The sequence below is a fragment of the Sprattus sprattus genome (assembly GCF_963457725.1).
Source record: "Sprattus sprattus genome assembly, chromosome: 8".
In the NCBI taxonomy this organism is placed as follows: Eukaryota; Metazoa; Chordata; class Actinopteri; order Clupeiformes; family Clupeidae; genus Sprattus; species Sprattus sprattus.
The window spans coordinates 25083865-25104238 of NC_137927.1; the positions used below are offsets into that span (position 1 = coordinate 25083865).

At 45.4% G+C, this 20374-nt stretch overlaps 1 protein-coding gene across 2 annotated transcripts in view; it reads left to right on the plus strand.

Moving 5' to 3' along the window:
- fbn1 (fibrillin 1) overlaps window positions 1-20374 on the plus strand; it is a 61235-nt gene that overhangs the window by 17297 nt on the left and 23564 nt on the right. For both annotated transcript variants that reach the window (XM_080843899.1, XM_080843900.1), the window contains 23 exons: window positions 694-846; window positions 1249-1500; window positions 1948-2088; window positions 2358-2477; window positions 2851-2976; window positions 3576-3695; window positions 4368-4490; window positions 4898-5050; window positions 6845-6898; window positions 7024-7149; window positions 7381-7506; window positions 7620-7739; window positions 7861-7998; window positions 8314-8364; window positions 8855-8980; window positions 9546-9773; window positions 10825-10950; window positions 11378-11506; window positions 12428-12553; window positions 14353-14478; window positions 14898-15020; window positions 15561-15686; window positions 15989-16114. In XM_080843899.1, the coding sequence (XP_080700025.1) occupies window positions 694-846; window positions 1249-1500; window positions 1948-2088; window positions 2358-2477; window positions 2851-2976; window positions 3576-3695; window positions 4368-4490; window positions 4898-5050; window positions 6845-6898; window positions 7024-7149; window positions 7381-7506; window positions 7620-7739; window positions 7861-7998; window positions 8314-8364; window positions 8855-8980; window positions 9546-9773; window positions 10825-10950; window positions 11378-11506; window positions 12428-12553; window positions 14353-14478; window positions 14898-15020; window positions 15561-15686; window positions 15989-16114 (3039 nt within the window). The remainder of the gene's footprint in view (window positions 1-693; window positions 847-1248; window positions 1501-1947; window positions 2089-2357; window positions 2478-2850; window positions 2977-3575; window positions 3696-4367; window positions 4491-4897; window positions 5051-6844; window positions 6899-7023; window positions 7150-7380; window positions 7507-7619; window positions 7740-7860; window positions 7999-8313; window positions 8365-8854; window positions 8981-9545; window positions 9774-10824; window positions 10951-11377; window positions 11507-12427; window positions 12554-14352; window positions 14479-14897; window positions 15021-15560; window positions 15687-15988; window positions 16115-20374) is intronic.

Sequence of the window (20374 nt, forward strand, 5' to 3'; positions counted from 1 at the left end):
TCATCCGTCGTGTGGATAGCATGATGATGTTCATTTTTGGGATGATTTGTGGGATTGGAATTCTCTGACAGCAGCATTGGGACCACATTCCTTTTTTCTTCCTCTTTTCACTGTCTCAACCTCTATGATCTCCCTTGTGTGTCTGAGACATGTGTTGGCCATGTCTGTCGTGTGGGAGATCACAGGGAGAGGAAGTGCAGGGACACACTCACCACACGTGGTACTTCTCCCCCCCCAAACCTGGTGGAAGAAAAGCCATCTCTTATCGAGCCCAATTGGGTTCTGCCGAGTTCTCGGAAAGCGCCATAGAGGGGGAAACTGGGTCAGAGAATTTCAGCTCTCAAACACACCCACACCCCTCCCTCACACACACACACACACACACAAAGACACACACACTCACACACACACAAAAATCCCTCTCCCCCTGGAGGATGTTTGTCCGGAAGGAATGTCCGCTATGAAGCGATCGCTTCCAAATGTGCAGCCCTGCCAAGCATCTCTATCGATTTCCCATGACTGCGGAGGAGCATGAGGGGGCCTGCCTCCAGTCATGCCCCGTGCCTCAGCCCCGCTTGTTTGACATGTTCCGAGGACTAAATGCCTGTCCACAGACAGCAGCTGTCCTAATGTGATAAACCAGCCCGATTTGTCCACCTAATGAGTCGGGATGAAACCTGCTCTCCTCCACAGATGCCCGCGGAGGATTCTGCTATGCCAGTATGGTGAACGGCCGCTGTGTCAACCCCAACCAGACGCCCATGACCAAGTACCAATGCTGCTGTGACAGCGGTCGGTGCTGGTCCAACACAGCCACTCCAGAGATGTGTCCAATGCGGGGGACAGGTGGGTGCTACAAGAGGGTCTGTATCATTTGAATGCAGCCTTGAGCCAAGCTAGTTATTTTTCAGATATTCTTTTCTGTTTTAAAGAGTATTTTACTGAAGCAGAAAGTAATTATGTATATTTTGTACCCGAAATATATGAGTGACTGTCTTTTAATAATTAAGGGTGAAGACATTAAAATAGAATGAATTGTAGGTTATACTTTATGTTTTTTTTATTCGATTGCTATTTGGTACTTTCAGTCTCGTAGTGTAAATTGCTAAAGTGGGACTGTCTGTCTGTAGGTTTTATGTTGTATATAAAATATTCCAAACACGTCCAAACCGGTATGGATGACCAAATTCACTAATTTTCCAAATGTATGACGGTTCTGACTGATCATAATTGCCCCTCTCCATGCAGATGAGTACCTGCGGCTGTGCTCCCAAATCCCAGTTGTTGGCCCGGGTTCTGAATTCCCTGGTGGTCCAGGTTCTGTATTCCCGGGTGGTCCTGGTGGTCCAATCATCCAACAACCGCCACTCATCAGTAGTCCAGATATCGCCGGTCGTCCTGATCCTTTCGATCGCTACCGCCCTCAGGTACCTGGTGTAAGTGTTCCTGGTAGAGGCCCCCTCGACCCCCACGACCCCCACGACCCACGCATTCCCGCTGGTGAGTCCTTCCTGAGTGACAGCAATGAATCAGTAATATAACCATAGAAACTCTCAGGAATCATGGAACTGTTGCACACAATGACAGCAATGAATCAGTAATATAACCATAGAAGCTCTTAGTAACCATGGAACTGATCTGCACAATGACAGCAATGAATCAGTAATATAACCATAGAAGCTCTTAGTAATCATGGAACTGATCTGCACAATGACAGCAATGAATCAGTAATATAACCATAGACACTCTCAGGAACCATGGAACTGATCTGCACAATGACAGCAATGAATCAGTAATATAACCATAGAAGCTTTCAGTAATCATGGAACTGATCTGCTCTGCTATGGCTATGTTTTGTAAACCGAGTCATCACCCAATGAAACGATATTGTGAGTTTAAGATGTTGGGTCTGAGTGACAGGCCTGCCTCTGTTGCTCTCTCCCACAGTCGTTGCGACCCAGAACCTGACCAGCATGTGTAAGCTGTATCTGAATCTCTGCCTTAACGGGCGCTGTGTTCCCACACCCGGGAGCTACCGCTGTGAATGCAACATGGGCTTCCGTCTGGACTCCCGTGGAGAGTGCATCGGTGAGTATGGTGAAGTGTGGTGAAGTGTGGTGAAGTGTAGTGAAGTGTGGTGGGTATGTGGAAAGGTACAGGTTGCCTGGGTGTGGGTGCACAGACCTTTGACTTTGATTTCTGGCAAAAGGGTTTTCACTCTTTTCCACATTTTTAAAGATCATTTTTAAAGATCTTTTTTTTTTTTTCTAGGTTCATATTCTCTTTTACTGATCTCCTGAGTTTTGTTATGTATGTGCCATACTGTGCCTGCCTGACTGAAAAGCTCTGTCCCACAGACGATGACGAGTGTGAGAGGAGTCCATGTGTGCACGGCGAGTGTGTGAACACGGCAGGCTCCTACTTCTGTAAGTGCGGACCAGGCTTCCAGACCACGGCAACCAGGATTGAGTGCAAAGGTACGACAGTGATGTCCTTCAGCGCTTACACTTGAACAACCCTGCACACACACACAAACCAAACACACATTGAGACAGGCCTGCACCCACACACACACACATTGAGACAGGCCTGCACACACACACACACACACACACACACACACACACACACAAATACACACATTGAGACAGGCCTACACACACACACACACATTGAGACAGGCCTGCACACACACACACACACACACACACACACACACACACACACACACACACACACACACACACACACTCACACAAACACACACATTGAGACTGACAAACACACACACACACACATTGAGACTGACAAACACACAGACTCATGAAGTGCTTTGACTGTTCTTCACAGATCTGGATGAGTGCGTGGCCAATGGGCGCATATGCAATAATGGCCGTTGCGTCAACACCGTGGGCAGCTTCAACTGTGTGTGCAATGCTGGCTTTGAGCTCACACTAGATGGAAAGAACTGCCAAGGTAAAACTTCCATAAAACTATTTTGTCATTGTGAGTATGTGACTTCTAATCTAAATCATTACGATATTATATTTCATTGGTTCAGTGTATGGTGTTTTTGGTTATTTTAAGGTTGTACGTTTTGCCAATGTCAAGTTACAATATTTCGCTTATATAAGTACTGCAAACGTTGATATTGCAGATTTAAGGCCCTGTGACAATGATTATGATTAAGTATCCTTCATTAAGTGTAATCTATAGGCTTAACCAATCATATTTATGCACTGAGTTTGACGCCATTGTAAAATGTCTTGTATAACTGTTATTTAGATCCAGTTATCCTTCAATTCAATTCAATTCAATTCCATTTTAATGATATAGCGCCATAACAATACAATTGCCTCTAGGTGCTTAACAGAGCCCAGAGCCTAAGATCCTTAAAGAAAGATCCAGTAAAGAAACATTCCCAAGTCAATGACGTATTTTGTTTCTATTGAATCTCTGTTGAATTCCATGTAAACCCTGGTTTCTAAAAACTGCCCCAAGGTGTCTGTTTTACTCAAAGTCTTACTTGCGTGACTGTGAGCTGATAGAGATGTTCTCATCTGGCCTCCTTACAGACCAGGATGAGTGCCTAAGGAACATCTGCCAAAACGGCATGTGCATGAATGAGGAAGGCAGCTTCAAGTGCATCTGCAAGCCTGGCTTCTACCTGGACCCCACCGGACGCTTCTGCCTGGGTAGGTGTGTGTATGTGTGGTTTGTGTGTTTGTGATATGTGTGTGTGGTGTGTGTGTGTGTGTGTGTGTGTGTGTGTGTGTGTGTGTGTGTGTGTGTCTGTGTGTGTATGTGTGTGTGTGTGTGTGTGTGAAGTGTGTGTGTGTGTGTGTGTGTGTGTGCATGTCTTCATTGTTGCAGTGCCTGCAGATCTGTCCGTGAGAGGAAGCCTTGTGAAGCGTGGCGTTGATGAATGCTCTCATTAATGATTTGTATAGTCTATCTCTGGGACCGCAGCCCTTCTCCTGCCTGTGCTAGCGTAAACTGATCTCTCAGCCCAGTGAGCGCAGACATAATACCCAACCCATGCGTATCATGGCTTGGACCCCATTATCATAATTGTGATAACGCACGGCTTTCGCCGTCTAAGGGCCTTTGTGGGACTAACCAACAAAGGAGATTCTTGTCTGACTGGCTGGAGTGACTAGAAGAAATGTTTATAAAAAGGTTAATATGATTTTGTTTGTAATTTACCACAGCGAAGAACCCCCTGAACAAATGTCATGTACAATATTTCAGACTGGAACAATCCACTCATTGCCTGTAGTGCACTGCATGGTAGAACATCTGAATTGTAGCCTGACATTGTAATACGATATAGTCCAACATTTGGTTCTTTTCTGTTCCCACTCTAGACATTAATGAGTGTGAAACTAATGGAATGTGCATGAACGGCCGCTGTGTGAACACCGAGGGCTCCTTTAGGTGTGAGTGTATGCCAGGCCTGGCAGTGGGCCTGGATGGGCGTGTGTGCGTAGGTGAGTACGGCCGTCACTATGAAACATGCACCCATGTTATCTTACAATACCTTGTGAGGACAATAGAGAATAGAAATGTGTGTATGTATTTTAAGTCCCATGAGACAGTGATTGTTGTTGATCACTGTGACAATCGCATGCAGTTTTTAATGCCTTTTAGCTGTTGTGCTAAATGATTGCGTAAACTACCGCACCCCATGTTCTGACCACAGTTTCTCATATCGACTTGTTATTATTTTCTAGCGTTCATTTCAGTGATGAAATCATGTTTCGATTGTGCATAGATGACACATTTGTGCAAGACGTTTCTTATTTGTTTCTCCCCAGACAGTTTTCTTGACCTCTTTTCATTTTAATTTGCTCTCTGACTTTTTGTCCCTTCGCTCTTGTCTTGTGTTGGGCTTCAGACACACATATGCGCAGCACCTGCTACGGAGGTTACAAGCGGGGACAGTGTGTCCGGCCCTTCCTCGGGGCCGTCACCAAGTCAGAGTGCTGCTGTTCCAACCAGAACTATGCCTTTGGGGAGCCGTGCCAGCCGTGCCCACCTCAGAGCTCAGGTATGTTGGATAGCCGTGTCAACCGTACCAGCCATCCCCACCTCATAGCTCAGGTATGTGTGCTCTCCAGGTGAAGCAGCTATGGCATGAGTGGGCCTTATGTCAATAGCACAAGAATGGTGTCTCTCTAATTCCTTTAGACCCACTGAAATGTTTTTTTTTTTTAACCACACTGGTCTTTTGTTTTGTCCTGGCTGCTTCCTCAGAAGAACACTTACACTCAAAAAGAAAACATATTCAATGTGTTTAAAATGAACAACAGTGTGCATTAAATCTGTACCCTCCACCAGCTGAGAAAAGAATTTTAGTTTGAGAGATGATCATGATGATATTAGTCAAGCTAATCTAAAAAAGATCTTCCTGAAGTTCTGTAAGATCTATAGAATTTTCGTGCGGTTGGAAAACACAAAGGGGCTTTTGGTGCTGTCCTCCAAATAAAATCTCACTTCAATGCATTGTTTTTAGTAGGCTTTTTCAATAAGTGCTCCTTTATGATACCCAGTTATAAAAACCTCCTTCTTTTGCTAATGCTAAAGATACCCAATGGTCAATTTTTACTGCCCTCTTATTGTTCATCATCATATAATATCTTGGAAGACTGGTGATATTTCACACGGAATCAGGCAAGCTATGCCTGTTTAAATTCTTTCTCCAAGAGTCACCATTTACTGTGCAGTTTAATAACAGAAAATCTATCTGGACCTCTGGTTTCAATCATCAGAGAAAAGAGTAAACTGCCCACAGAAAAAGTACACTTGAAATAACCTTCCCTTACCCACTACTTTATAAAACACGTTTCACTAAATGGGTACAGGCAATTTTGCTTTGGCTGCACTGGGCATCAGGCATACTGCAGTGGAAAACTGAGTGTGTGGCTTCTCTGGCCCTTTTGATTCTTTTTATTATCGTCAATGACAGGAGGACGGAGAACAGTGAAGCCGAATAAAAACACCATTCCGTTTAGTAATCGCCAATGAAATTTGACATTATTAGTAGAAATGCAGTTGTTGTGCCTCTGTGTTGAGGAGCGCAGCAGACTCCGCTGTGAGGTTGAGACGAGTCTAGCAGGCTCCAGGGGAGAACAGTGAGCACAGAGCAGTGGGCACCCCATGATGGATAGGGTTACTTGTTTGCTTACGCAAGCTCCAAAGAGCCAAAGAGCCAATGAATGGTTAGTCTGAAAAAGTCTGCCTTGGCTTGACCCCATATCAAAATATCACCAGAAAATATGTGCCATTAGCCAAATGTTGCATGACACTCCTGGGGGTGAGAAGCAGACCCCACAGGCCAGTGCATGGACATGGAAAACAATCCCTTAATGATATGACACGAGCTGTTGTGCTTATGTTGTAATTCTCAAACTCAGCTAATTCGGTTTTAAATAGTTTCATAATCCAAGTATAATTCGTATTTAATTCCCATATGAAGTCATGAGACGTCTAAACAGATGAAACCATAATGTGTATACGTATCGATTCTTTAGTTTTGCATGTGTTTGGTTCTTCATCTTTCTGATGTCTTTTTAAGACATCCACTGAGGCTCCATGTCGCCACAAGTAAAACAGCGATTTCTCGTTAGTTCTGCCCATTAAAGTCTCAATATCAAAAAGACGCCAGGCTGCACCACATTAAGCAGGCTAGTTTTATATACACTAAGGCCAAACGCGAGAGCATGGAAATGCATAATGACATGGTATTAAATGTCTTACTGGATTTTTACAAAAGTTATATTTTGTATTCCATTATTGGCTTTGGATTTACACTGAGACTGCCCTGTGTGTATTTGTCTTCCAGCGGAGTTCCTGGCCCTGTGCAGCCATGGACCTGGCACGACCACCGACGGCAGAGGTGGGATATGCATGGAGGAACAACAAAACAATCAGAGAATGGCTGATATGGAGATTGAAATGTGATAATGAAAATGTGATACTAGTTCTAGAAACGAGTCACCAACGTGTTTATTTATGTTCCAGATATTAATGAGTGTGCGCTTGATCCTGATATTTGCCAAAATGGAGTTTGTGAGAACATGCTGAGGACATACAAATGCAACTGCAATTTGGGATTCGAGGTGGATTCTACTGGCAAACAATGCGTTGGTATGTATCTGTGAAACTTATAAGTACTAAACTAAATGGACTAGATATACATCAAAAAAAAAAGATTGTGGTTTGAATGTTTCTCATGGAGTGCATTTGCCACTTACGAAACCTAATTCAGTCTCAGGGAACGTGGCAGAAGAGGGGAACTTTGTTGTATTCCTGCCGTCTAACTAAGTCATGTGTGTGACTCCATGCAACCATCTCACCACTCTTCTCTTCTCCTCTCAGACATTGATGAGTGTGCTGTGAACAGACTTCTGTGTGACAACGGGCTGTGCAGGAACACCCCAGGCAGCTTCACCTGCCAGTGCCCCAAGGGCTTTCTTTTCGACCCTGAGACAGACGTGTGTGAAGGTGGGTCACACCTTACTGTGGTAAAATGTCTTTTTTTGAATTTCCCCATAACTTGAAAACGTTTTTGTGGTATTATATTCTCGGTTTATTTTGGATGGGTCTTTTCCATGCAGACATTGACGAGTGTGAATCGAGTCCTTGTGTGAACGGAGGCTGCAAGAACAGCCCCGGGTCCTTCTTGTGCGAGTGCTCAGTTGGCAGTACGCTGGACAGCTCTGGAACACAGTGCATCGGTACGACATCAAAGCTCGGAGAGGAATGGCGTTTTGCAGATGTATTCTAGGTGTCTTCGTTTTATGAGTTGGGTAAAAGCATATTCCTAGGGTGACCCTTATTTGAACTGTAAACCAACAGAGACCAGTAAAGGAAGATGTTGGCTGAAGGTAGTGAATGGCCGTTGTGAGATCAACATTAACGGAGCCACCTTGAAGTCCCACTGCTGTGCCACACTTGGCGAGGCTTGGGGCAGTCCCTGTACCAAGTGTGAGCCAGGTAAGATACACACACACACACACACACACACACAAACGTACACACACACACACACACAGGTAAGATGGACAGTCCCTGTACCAAGTGTGAGCCAGGTAAGATGAGATAAACTTGTATTAATCCCGTTAGGGAAATTCAGGTGTCATAGCAGCAGGAAAAAGAAGTGAATAAAAGGGACAACAGGAATGGGAATCAAACATACACATAAAACATATAAAAATCTGTGTTTTCTCCTCCCCAACCATCTGTGTCTGAAGTTTGCGTGGGCATGCTTGGTGGTGTTTGAAAATGAATGTTTTTTCTTTTTCTTTTCAGATCCATTCTGCCAAAAAGGGTTTGCCAGAGTTAAGGGATCAGTATGTGAAGGTGAGACCAGAAAGCTAAAAGCTGTGACATTTCAATGTGTCCGAATGCTTCAGTCCATCAAATTGATTTGCACTATCCTAAGAAGTTTTTCAAAATTGTGCATCGGTAACCATTTTTTTTTTTTTTTTTTATCACTTGCATTTTTATTGAATTTACAGAGCTTACTATAGAACACAGAAAATAAGAAAGGAAAACAGAAAAGAAAGATAGGAAACAAAACAAAACAAAAAATAACATAAAAAACATACTTGTGGGATAGTACATTGGTAGATAAAAATTACAAATTTGTAGTATGTGCCTTGTAAACATAGATAAAGTGTCCACTTTTGCCACCTCTTTACAAGCAAGTCATGCCTCAACTCTAGCATATGAGTTAACCTCTCCATTGTGTAAAGTTCTTTTATGGTGTCCCGGTAACCATTTTCTGTCCTTTATTAATGTAAGGCTGTTGACACAGACCGTTTATAACTCCTCGTTTCCCTACTGATAGATGTGAATGAGTGTGAAGTGTTCCCGGGCGTTTGCATCAATGGCAAGTGTGTGAACACGGTGGGATCTTTCATCTGCCAGTGCCCCAGTGGCATGACCGTGGATGCGGCTGGGAGAACATGCATTGGTAGGTCCACCCGACGGGACGGCCCTGACGTGTCTCTGAGTCACTGCTGAACACCCCCTTCAACCCATGACATCCCCGCTAATGGATTTAATTTATAAGAAACCATAAATGTAATTATAGTGGAGTGTAATCTTGAGACCTGAAATTGAAGTTATAAATATGGACTTGGCTGTAGCTAATGCTGTGACTCAACTGTTATTGGCAAAACGTGATGGGCTATGCGATTTTATGAACCCTGGACCTCATGTCTGTGCATGTGTATGTTGTGTGTGTGTGTGTACGTATGCTTGTGTGTGTGTGTGTGTGTGTGTGTACATGTGTTTGTTTGTGTGTATGTTTGTTTGTTTGTGTGTACGTGTGTGTGTGTGTGTGTATGTTTGTTTGTGTTTGCGCACTCTCATGGACATGTGTGTGTGTGTGTGTGTGTGTGTGTGTGTGTGTGTGTGCGTGTGTGTGTGTGTGTGTGTGTGTGTGTGTGTGCGTGTGTGTGTGCGTGTGTGTGTGTGTGTGTGTGTGTGTGTGTGTGTGTGTGTGTGTGTGTGTGTGTGTGTGTGTGATGTTTCAGACTTGAGGACTGAGCAGTGCTACCTCTCCCACGAGGACGAGCGCTGCGGAGCTCCCATCCCCGGACGGCACCGTGTGGACGGCTGCTGCTGCTCCGTGGGCGTGGCCTGGGGCCCTGAGTGTGACGAGTGCCCGGAGAAGGGCAGCAAGGAGTTCAACCTGCTGTGCCCACGCGGCCCGGGCTTCTCCCACAGAGGAGACTTCATCAACGGGAAGCCCTTCCTCAAAGGTAGGACCAGTGGTGTAGTCCAGGGTATACGCAGGTATACGGAGTATACCCACTTATTTTTCAGTCAGCATTGCGTATACCCACTTCTCAAAACAGGGCGTTTATCCTGTGCTGTATGGGCTGCTTAAAAAAAATGAAGAGTATGCCCACTTCTCCAGGGACCACTGCAACACTAGGACTCTCAGACAGGCTGGTCGCAGCATTCAGATTCTGTTATCATACAGAAGTCCTCAAATGCATCACTTACATGCCACCTGTTAGATCCCTATTACCACCTACACTTGTTAAACAACCCTATACTTTATATACGTGAAGGAGAATAAAGAGCCAGCTTAGAGTAATTGGAACATAAGGTGAGGCAAAGAGATATTGTATCGCCCCTGAGGGGTTCATTTTGCAATAACAGTTTAATAATAGCGGTTAGACATAGTGTTAGCTTACTAGCTTCAGCACTGTCCATTTAAACTCCATTGGTGGCAGTGTATCGTTTCCCATGCCTATGATACACAGTTCTGCAGACATCTGTACGGACCTCTTAACGTCTTAGACTGACCAATCAGAATTGGGTATTCCACAGAGGCCTGTAAAGGACTGACCTGAAGTATGCACTCATACACAAACCCCAGCCTAAAACCCTAGCTTAACATGAATCTCCACAGCATTATTAAAAACATGCACTGCCCTTGGTCAAGTGAACGCAGGTTTACAGTGACCGCGCAGGAATCCTGGTGTATATGGTATCCCAGGAGACCTGTAGTTTTACACGGTCCACACACCCCCCCCCCCCCCCCCCCCACACACACACACACACACCACCCTCCATTCACAGCCATCTGATATCCACTTCTGCACTCCAGGTGCATCAACATCTGCAAGGCTTACTTGCACTTTCTTTGGTAGCGGTGCCAAGTAGTGCACACATAAAAAGCCCCTTAGACCGGCGCTGTGTGTCGGACCTCTGACAGAAATGAGCTCGCCCCGCTGCTGCCGGCCTCCGGACCTGACCAAGTGTCACCTCTGCCAATCCGTTTAATGCTGTCTGTCTCCGCAGATATCAACGAGTGCAAAATGATTCACAGTCTGTGCACCAACGGCCGCTGCCGAAACACCATTGGCAGTTTCCGCTGCAGGTGCGATAATGGATTTGCCTTGGACTCGGATGAAAGGAACTGCACAGGTGAGCTCATGGTCTGAGCTGCTATTCCAATTCCCACTGTTTCTGCTGAGTTCCGCTCGAAATCCGGTTACTAATGCTTTCCCCAGCCAGGTGGCGGCTTGTGTAAGTGTACAACTACAATTTCCATAGGCAGCGGCAATCCATCAAGACTCATGCTGGAGTGTCTCAATGTTACCACTGTCTGAAATATATGTAGAGCATCATTCATATACGTGCGCACCCACGCACGCACAGACACACACACACACACAGACACACACACACAGACACACACACACACAGACACACACACACACACACACACACACACACACACACGCACACACGCACACACACACGCACACACACAGATAGGCTACACACAAACATACACTTGTATACAGGTGGGTTGTATGGATCTCATTGTACTGAAATCTGTCTTCTCTAGATATCGACGAGTGCCGGATCTCCCCTGATCTCTGCGGTCACGGCACATGTGTGAACACGGGGGGAGACTTTGAGTGCGAGTGCTTCGAGGGCTACGAGAGCGGCTTCATGATGATGAAGAACTGCATGGGTGAGCTGAACGCTCCCAAACTCCATCGCCTCACCGCTGAGATTTACGTTTCGCCTGCTTTATTACAACACAGCCATGCCAGCCCGCATGCACTGCAACATACCTTAGACAAAGTACCCTTAGCCTAGTTAATGATCCTCAAAGGGACACTCACATGCAAATAAAAGAGATTTATTCACACCGTTTATCCGCAAAACAGGATGGGATCCCAGTCTGCCAACCACCTAGCTCAAGGCACTGCCATGTAATTTAAATGTTTTTTTATTCTTTCTTTTTTCTCCGTCTCTTTTTTTTCTGCGGCTTTGAAATGAGTGGCTCGGCAGAATAATTGGCCGGGCTCATAACGGGACGTGTGCTTGTAAGGCTGCTCAGGCAATTTCCTTGAAAGGGTCGGTGCAGCATGTTGAATCAGCTTTATGGGAATCACAGTCATGCGCTTAGAAGCGCTGCCTGTGTTCCTCAGCTGGGTCGACACCCCCCCCCACGCGCCGTGCCAGGATTTCCCTTCCATTAGAGAAACACGCCATCGCTCAGTGGCCCTCCTCAACTATTTTTATACACACAATTATCCCCTCTTCACATCCTACCATCTGTGGAAATGTTTGTTGATTCATCTATGACTTGTTAAAAAAATATACATTTAAATTAGTTTGCCAGGACACCAGGCTCTCATTATCTGTTTTGCCTCGCTCTGTCTTTCCTATCTCTTCACTTCTTCCTTTCTTTCTCTCTCTCTCTCTCTCTCTCTCTCTCTCTCTCTCTGGTGAATTCATTACAGCTGTTGCTGAGACTCTGTGATACACTCTAAGCACCTTAGACTTAGAGATGAGTGGAGAAGAGATTGAAGTGAGTGATGCAAGTGTTTGTGTCTGTGTGCCCTGGCGCCTTGCCCCCCCCCCCCCCCCCCCCCCCCCCTCCCAGACATCGACGAGTGTGAGCGGAACCCTCTGCTGTGCCGCGGCGGCGAGTGCCTCAACACCGAGGGCAGCTTCCAGTGCCTGTGTCCGGACGGCCACTCTATTGCCCCAGATGGCTCCGCCTGTCTAGGTGAGTGAGTGGGGGATCGGTGGAGCCGGGCCATGGGGTTCTAGGAACCAGCTCGGATGTCGCCACTAAATGTAAACCAGCGGAGTGCTGTGGGCCGGCGACGCTGCCAGAACTTTTGAGCAACGCTTCGCACGCTCACAGACAGGACGGAGAGCTGAGTGAGTGTGGGGTGGGTGGGTGGGTGGGAGGAGGAGGGAGGGGTCGGCCATGATGAAACAAAGAGGTTCATTTACACTGTGGGTGTTGCGAGTCATTATTGCTGTCTTTGAGATAATGTGTTAAAATTGCTGTGAAAATAAATAGGCACTTAGCACTCCCATGATGACTGTGCCAAAAATTGGATGATGATAATGATGAACACATTTTCAAACAATGGAAGGGTTTTTTTATGTGCAGTACACAAATTAGTTATCAAACACGACCTTAGGCGTGGCTTTTTAATCAGCCTTTTTCATGCAGCGTTCATTCGGTGAATCCGTAAAAACCCGCTTAGTCAAATTGGACCATTGTCAAGCCACAGTTGGGCACGCAGCAGATGTACATGGCGGCCAGGGTGGTTGAGCCACACGTGTAGATGAACATGAACATTTGGCCCTGGTGTCAAGTGGTGCGAATGAGTCCATGTGTTTGTGTCTGTGTGGGTGTGTGGTCTTCCTGGTCTGCCTGATGGATGTGTTAATAGGCCTTTGAGATAACAAAGATACAGAGAGTTTAGACGTCTCTCTTTTTTTTTTTGTCTGGGGTGGCGGTGATGTCTGGTGTCTGTATGTGTGTCTGGGGTGTGTGTATCTGTGTGTGTGTATGGGTGTACGTGTGTGCGTATGCATGTGTGTTTGTCTGCATGTGTGTGGTTTATCTGTAATGACGGGCGTGTCGAGGGTGAGATAGAGTCTGTCTGAGTGAAAGCCTGTGCTGGCAGGAAACGTGTTTTGAGAAGGCTTGCCTAACTCTAAGTGGATGGTGAAAGCCTTGTGTGCATGAACAGCTACACTCTTGACACGCTGGGCTGGGTCCTTATTTTATTTCACCGAAAAAGCACGAGCGTCATTGAGGTTTTCTGTGCTGTGCGCAAGTGTGCTGTGATGTGTTAAGACAGAATGTTAATATCTTGTGATATTCTGATCCTTTAGTGTGCTTTGCTATACCAATTGGGTGAGTGAGATGCATGGCCCTGTTCCATGCGGTGCTCCTCTGTAGAGTGCTATGTTGTGTCATGGCAAACCATCCTATAGTCTGTTCTTCTCTTCTACCCTGTGCCGTGTGCACTGTGCCATGCCACACCAGTTAACCACCCTCTTCTACCACTGTGCCCTGGTTTTGTGAGGCGCTGAACTCCAGGACAGCAGATGGAAAGCACTTCTTTCCAACTAAGTCCTTCACCAAGTTCTCCTCCACATGAAAAGATAAATACACACTGTTGAAAGCAGCAGCCCCCAGCTGTATCCAATCACATTAAAGGCCTTATAAGAGCATGCCTCTCACGGCTGCCTGCCCTAAATGCCTCTGGAAGTTATATTGTACCAGTGATCTGAATATAATGGTGTTATTATACTTCTAAAGTGAAAAATTCCTCATTTTGACCACATGTGTGTGAAGACCTCAGTGGATGACCTCATGCATGTAAATTATTTGTGTTGCTGGTATTGTTTTATTGCGGGGATGAATCCTGGGAATTAGCGAGCAGGAAAGACTTTAAATGCGTTTATAAGCAGTGGCCACCATCCTCACGCAAGTGCTTTACCAGATGTGGAGGTGCATGATGAAAAATGTCTAATAAAATGTGTTTGTTTGTTCCACAGACATTAACGAGTGTGAACTGAGTGACAGGCTCTGTAAAAACGGCCAGTGTATAAACATGATTGGACGCTACCAGTGTTCGTGTGACACCGGATACAAATCCACGGAGGACAGGCTTTCTTGTATAGGTATGAAATACATACACCTTTCCATAAAACATCCCTTCGTGTGTTGTTACAGTTAGCATAATAATGAAAGACTGTGTGTTGTTACAGTTAGCATAATAATGATAGATTGTGTGTCGTTACAGTTAGCATAATAATGAAAGATTGTGTGTCGTTACAGTTAGCATAATAAAGAAAGATTGTGTGTCGTTACAGTTAGCATAATAAAGAAAGATTGTGTGTTGTTACAGTTAGCATAATAATGAAAGATTTTGTGTCGTTACAGTGAGCATAATAAAGAAAGATTGTGTGTCGTTACAGTTAGCATAATAATGAAAGATTGTGTGTCGTTACAGTTAGCATAATAATGAAAGATGTGACATCTGGGTGATGGGTGAACATAAAGTTTCACGGTCACACCTCTCTGTGCTCTCATCTGGCAGACATCGATGAGTGCACCATCCAGAATGGCGGCTGTGAGGCGTTTTGCACCAACTCAGAGGGCAGCTACGAGTGTAGCTGCCGCAGTGGCTACGCCCTCATGCCTGACTCACGCAGCTGCACAGGTGAGTCACTTCACCACTCTGCCCACATCTGTGGGCCTTCTAGGGCAGGTGGAGTCCTGGTCACCCTGTCCCCACCCTCACACACACTCCACACTCCCACAGACAGGCTGAGCGAGGTCGGAGCATAAGCACCGTGTAACCTCAATGCTCTAGACAACCACTTTTTTTATGTCGCTGAGAGTATGTAATAAAACCACTTGATTTAATAAAGGTCTCATGACTCAATAGTCTATTCAAGATCTCATGACTTTTATTGCCCTGGTGAGAAGGGTCAGATACAAAACCTCTTTAGATAGGACATTCCCAAGATGGATTAAAGGTATACAGCTGAAATAAAGTCAAACAATGACCGTTGCTAAGCTATTCGCCAGCTGTTGCACTCCTTCACAGATGGCTGGTGTGTTTCCATGGTATCTTGTGAAAATGGTTGCTGTCTTACTGTTGATACCAGGAATGAAATAACCAGGTCGCACACATAGAGGGGCCATATTTATGCTAGCTTGACAATGCTATTTGCCCATTGTTTGTATGTTTTTACAGACATTGACGAGTGTGAGGAGAATCCAGATATATGTGATGGGGGCCAGTGCACAAACATCCCGGGTGAATACCAGTGCCTGTGCTTCGACGGGTTCATGTCCTCTGAAGATATGAAGACATGCCTGGGTAAGTTTCACCCACTCAGTGCAAAAAAAAAAAATACCCCATTGTGTTTTCTATTCACAAATCAGATCTGATGCGTTTGTCAGAATGAATGGAATGCAACTAGTTTTGAGGGTAATCACAACAGTGCTTGCTGGGAAGGGGAATGCTTGATATTTGGGTGAAACGTGACAAGAGCGACATATAAGATTGAAACCAGAACCTCCTCTGGCACACTTAAAGAGCACCGTTCCTTTTTTGGTCTAAATAAATAGTTGGTATTTTTAGGCTGAGCAACCTCTTTTCCCCCTTGCTTTGTTTTGAAGATGTTGATGAGTGTGAGCTCAACCCAAACATCTGCCTGAGCGGGAAGTGTGAGAACAGCAGAGGCTCCTTCATCTGCCACTGCGACTTGGGCTACTCTGTGAGGAAGGGCACCACCGGCTGCACAGGTAACATGCTCACGTAAAACATATCCTTCATTCTGGAAGAATGCCACAAGTACACAAACATGAGTAGGAAGCCTATAGCATGAGTGTAAACCATACAGTTTGTTATTGGTAGCACTACTGAAATGAACTGTTTGTAGCTAGCCTTTCTTGCTAACATTCACCAGACAGCCACTGCAGTAGAACGCCCTATTTCTGCCTGACACTCTTGAACTTGAATGGTTAATGTAAAGCTGTTTTTTAGCTGGTGGTTACATAACTCATGCAGAAGTGATTATTCACAGAAGTGATTTTTCCTTTTTTCACAGAGCATATTTATGTGACAGCTAGTATCAGAATAAAACCCCAGCTAGCCGTGGAAGATAGCACCTAGCTTTAAAAACACAGATGTCATGAGGTTAAGGGATAAGAGTGGAACATGAGTGAGCACATGGATATGACGGGTCACTTTCACACCTAACAAACTTGGTCAGGGCAGGGAAGACGGCCCACTGATTGAGTTTAGAGCGCAACTCTGCATGAATGAAAGAGGTCTTTCTTCCAGGCGCAGTCGAACGGAGCCTAGTCCCCCCCACCACCACCACCACCACCACTTGAGAATGCAGATGGATGATGTCAGTCAGATGCCATATGGAGGCGAAAGTTTACTGAGTCAAAAGGAAGCTGCCAGTAATTAAACAGGAGTTTAAAGAAGTGGAGCAGTGAGGCAGAGAGGGGTAGACTTGGCAGAGGGCAAAACCCCTTTCCAGTTAATCTTTGCTTGACGTGCTTTGGCCTATGCTTACTGTAGAACCTTCTTTCCCAACATCTTCTTGGTAAAGAGTGACTGGATTGGCCTTGACCAAGGGCCCACCCAGCAACCCAGCAAAATAACTTAAGGAGGAGCCCCAGTACACACAGGGCTGTTGTTCTGCCAAGGTTCCATAGTCAGAGCTTCAGTCGAGCAGATGTGACATTACAGTAGCTGCTCTCAGCATAAGGATGTCTGATACCATATCTGTGAAGCTGGCCTATTGTGTTGTGTCCTCCCTGCTTCGACTCTCACAGGCTCCTGTAGGCTAAAGGCCGTGGCGCCACATGCGGTGCGTGAGGTCACTAGGATCTAATGTTGGTTGTTTGGCGAATGCCGTGTGCCTCAAATTACGCGTTGTTTGTTCCTTTGTTGTCCTTTCATTAACTCCAGTTAAACATTACGTTATGGTTGGGCCATTTCAATAAAACATAATAACCATTCCAAAACAAATAAATAAGGCGATCGAGGGGGGAACTGGAAGTTCATTTTTTTCCTAGCCGTTGCGCCTCCCTCACGGAGTGTTTGGATGAACTCTTAATGGCGTGAGGACGATGGAGGTCGTGAGAGTTCTGTGTCCACAGGCACTTGGAAGGACATAGTTTTGTTAATTGGTGTTAACTGATGATAAGTGAATACCAGGCCTTAGCCAAAGAGGAAAACTAATACCAGCCAGCTGCTGGAGAAGTTCGATGGCTGCATTTTATATGCAGCACACACAACCACACACTACCAACCCACACATTCACACACTTAGGTCTCAGTGTTACAGTCATATACGTTGCTTGATTCGTGTGTGTGTGTACAGCGATACAGATGTTTCGGACAGAAGGTCTGGTGCTGATGGGGGTAGTGCAGGATTGGTGATGTCACTGTAAATGTGAAGGAAGTGTGGTGGAATCGCCCTAGCAAAGAGGCTAATGGGGCCATGACCTTCAGTTAGAGCGGGACAGAGAGAGAGAGAGGGGGGAAGAAAACTGAAAGAATGGAAGGAGAGTGTGAAAGACAGCTGGGAATAGAGAACAGCAGGAGAACAGAAAGGCGAATACGGTCCACAAGAGAAACCCTACAAGATGAGCATGTGTTTCTATGTGTGTGCACGCGCGTTTGTGTGTGTATAAGAAAGAAAGAAGGGGGAAAGAAAGAGGGAGTGAGACTGTGTGAAACCAAGACGTGTGCTCGTGACGCTTAGCCGCCAACTTTCTGGGTTTTATTAGCAATCCATCGGCATGACTCAGTTGGCCTGTCATCGGCGATTGTTTCCAGTTCGACAAACAAACAAGTGGGACCAAATCATGAAACAACCTTCGGAGAATCCCCCCACCCCTGCTCGGCAGCTCAACAAGCATTCCTATCCTACGCAGATGTTATTTGCCATGTGTTTTAATATAAGTATCGTAGGGGAGTCTGGAGTGGAAAAAGCATAAGTTTTGGTCCATTTGATTGGAATTTCGACCTTTGGATAGAATAGAATGGAATTTACAATCGAACAAAGGAAAGTGAACAAACAAGATCTCCTAAATGAAGGGAGAAGCCCAGCTTAAGTAAAAGTTTGGGAAAGCAGGATTCTGAATGTGAAATGAAACACTCAAATAACATTTGAATGTCCTAAATATGATACTGTCTGGTGCAAGCAGACACTAGTTTGACTTGTGTTCCACCCTAGAACACTACTACTTCTAATACTTGAAGAACAGTCACATTCTTTCCTCAGAATGTGTAAATACTCCTCCTCAGAAATGAGACGATATGATCCATCTTTATCAATTAAGATAGTGGAATTCCTGCTTGCAGACTGAATTGGCTGCCTGTCAGGATAGCAGGATGGCCAAGAGGGATTTAATGAAAGTGTATAATCTTTAGTCATGAACATGCACACAAGTGTTGGCCCCTCAAAACAGATTTTACCTCAGTTTCCCACCACCTCTGTAGCTTGCACTTACAATGGCCAGATTAGTTTCCATTTGGCAATAAAGAACATGGGTTAACCTCCTTCAAATAGTCAAAGTTGGAATTGTGACCATTACGATTTTACTGGGCCCTTTTGACACTTAGGTAAAGCATGGCCACGACTGCGCTCCACTTCATTTGGAAATGTAAATGTCAAGGGCTGGGTCCTTCCTTCGCCATGTTGGCTTAAGTGCGCCCTGACTCTGACTTGATCCAGCTGCAAATGATTGCCTATGGGGAATAATCCCCACCTCTCTCTCTCTCTCTCTCTCTATTCCTCACTGAGTATTGCTGCAGCACGTATAAAGATAGGGTGGGAGCCCATTTGTCAAGCACAGGGGTTTACAAGCTTAGGAGTGGCCCTGTGTACAGTAAGTCCACATTAAATCACCCTCGGAGGGCCCTCTTTGTTGTGCACATGGGATGTCCACTGTGTGCAGCAGACACGCTTGAAACGCTCAGCCCTGTCTAATGTCATGGCTTCCCCCCTGCCTTGGTTAGAGAGACTACCCTCCCTCGTCCATATGCAAGGCATTAGCCTCGTTTTTAAAAAGGGCGCAATCTGAATTTGCCATTAGGAGAGGTGAGCTGGCACGTGAGTGTGACACAGATCTTTCTCCTGCTCTCTCTCTCCTCGAGCAGACTGGGCTGCACTGCATTGGAGGACTGCTTTCGTTTTTTTTTTTTTATTATTGCTGGTGGAGTTTCCACATTCTTTGCGTGCTGCAGTTGTTTTCATGATCCCCCCCCCTCCTCCTATCCTGGACCCCCACATTTTGTTTCAAAGGTTCACAGGAAGCATCTAAGCATCTGTAATCATATGAATATATATCCAAGGCATCCTGTAATCAGCTCACACGATCTCTCAGGCCCTCACATTAACACAAGGGCATCTTTTTTTTTAATGGGACCAGGCCTCAAATTTGCACAGTGAAAATTGAATGCCCTCCTCTCTCTAACGAGATTGAGCATGATTATGATGTTTCGCTCTCCTTGATTTTCGCTCTCCTTGAGTTTGGAGCGCCTGAATGACAGATCACAGAAAGTGGAGAGAATACAGAGTCAAGGAAAAGAGAAAGGGAGAAAGAGAGAGAGAGACAGAGAGAGAGAGAGAGAGAGAGAGAGAGAGAGAGAGAGAGAGCGAGAGAGAGAGAGAGAGCAGTCTGAAATCTTGGTGTGGCAGTGCCTGGCCTCCACTCATTCCTCTCACGTGAGCCTTGCCTCTGTGGAGTTACAGCAGGCAGCAGGCCAGGGATTGTTTCACATGAAAGTTTTCCAGATGCTTCCAGAGTCAGTGTACATCTTTTGTTATGTGCTCTGAACTCTCTCTTTTTCACTGCAAATAATCTTCATCTTGCCAAAGCATATCATCTTATATCTACGCAATAAATCTGATTCATCTTGACCTGAGAGTGCTCAATGCAGAAATCCACTAGATCTGAGGGGATATCAACTTAAAAGCCCTTTGTTCTAATCAAATGTACCTATCGAGCTATACTGGAAGATCATCATATTTTCCCTCA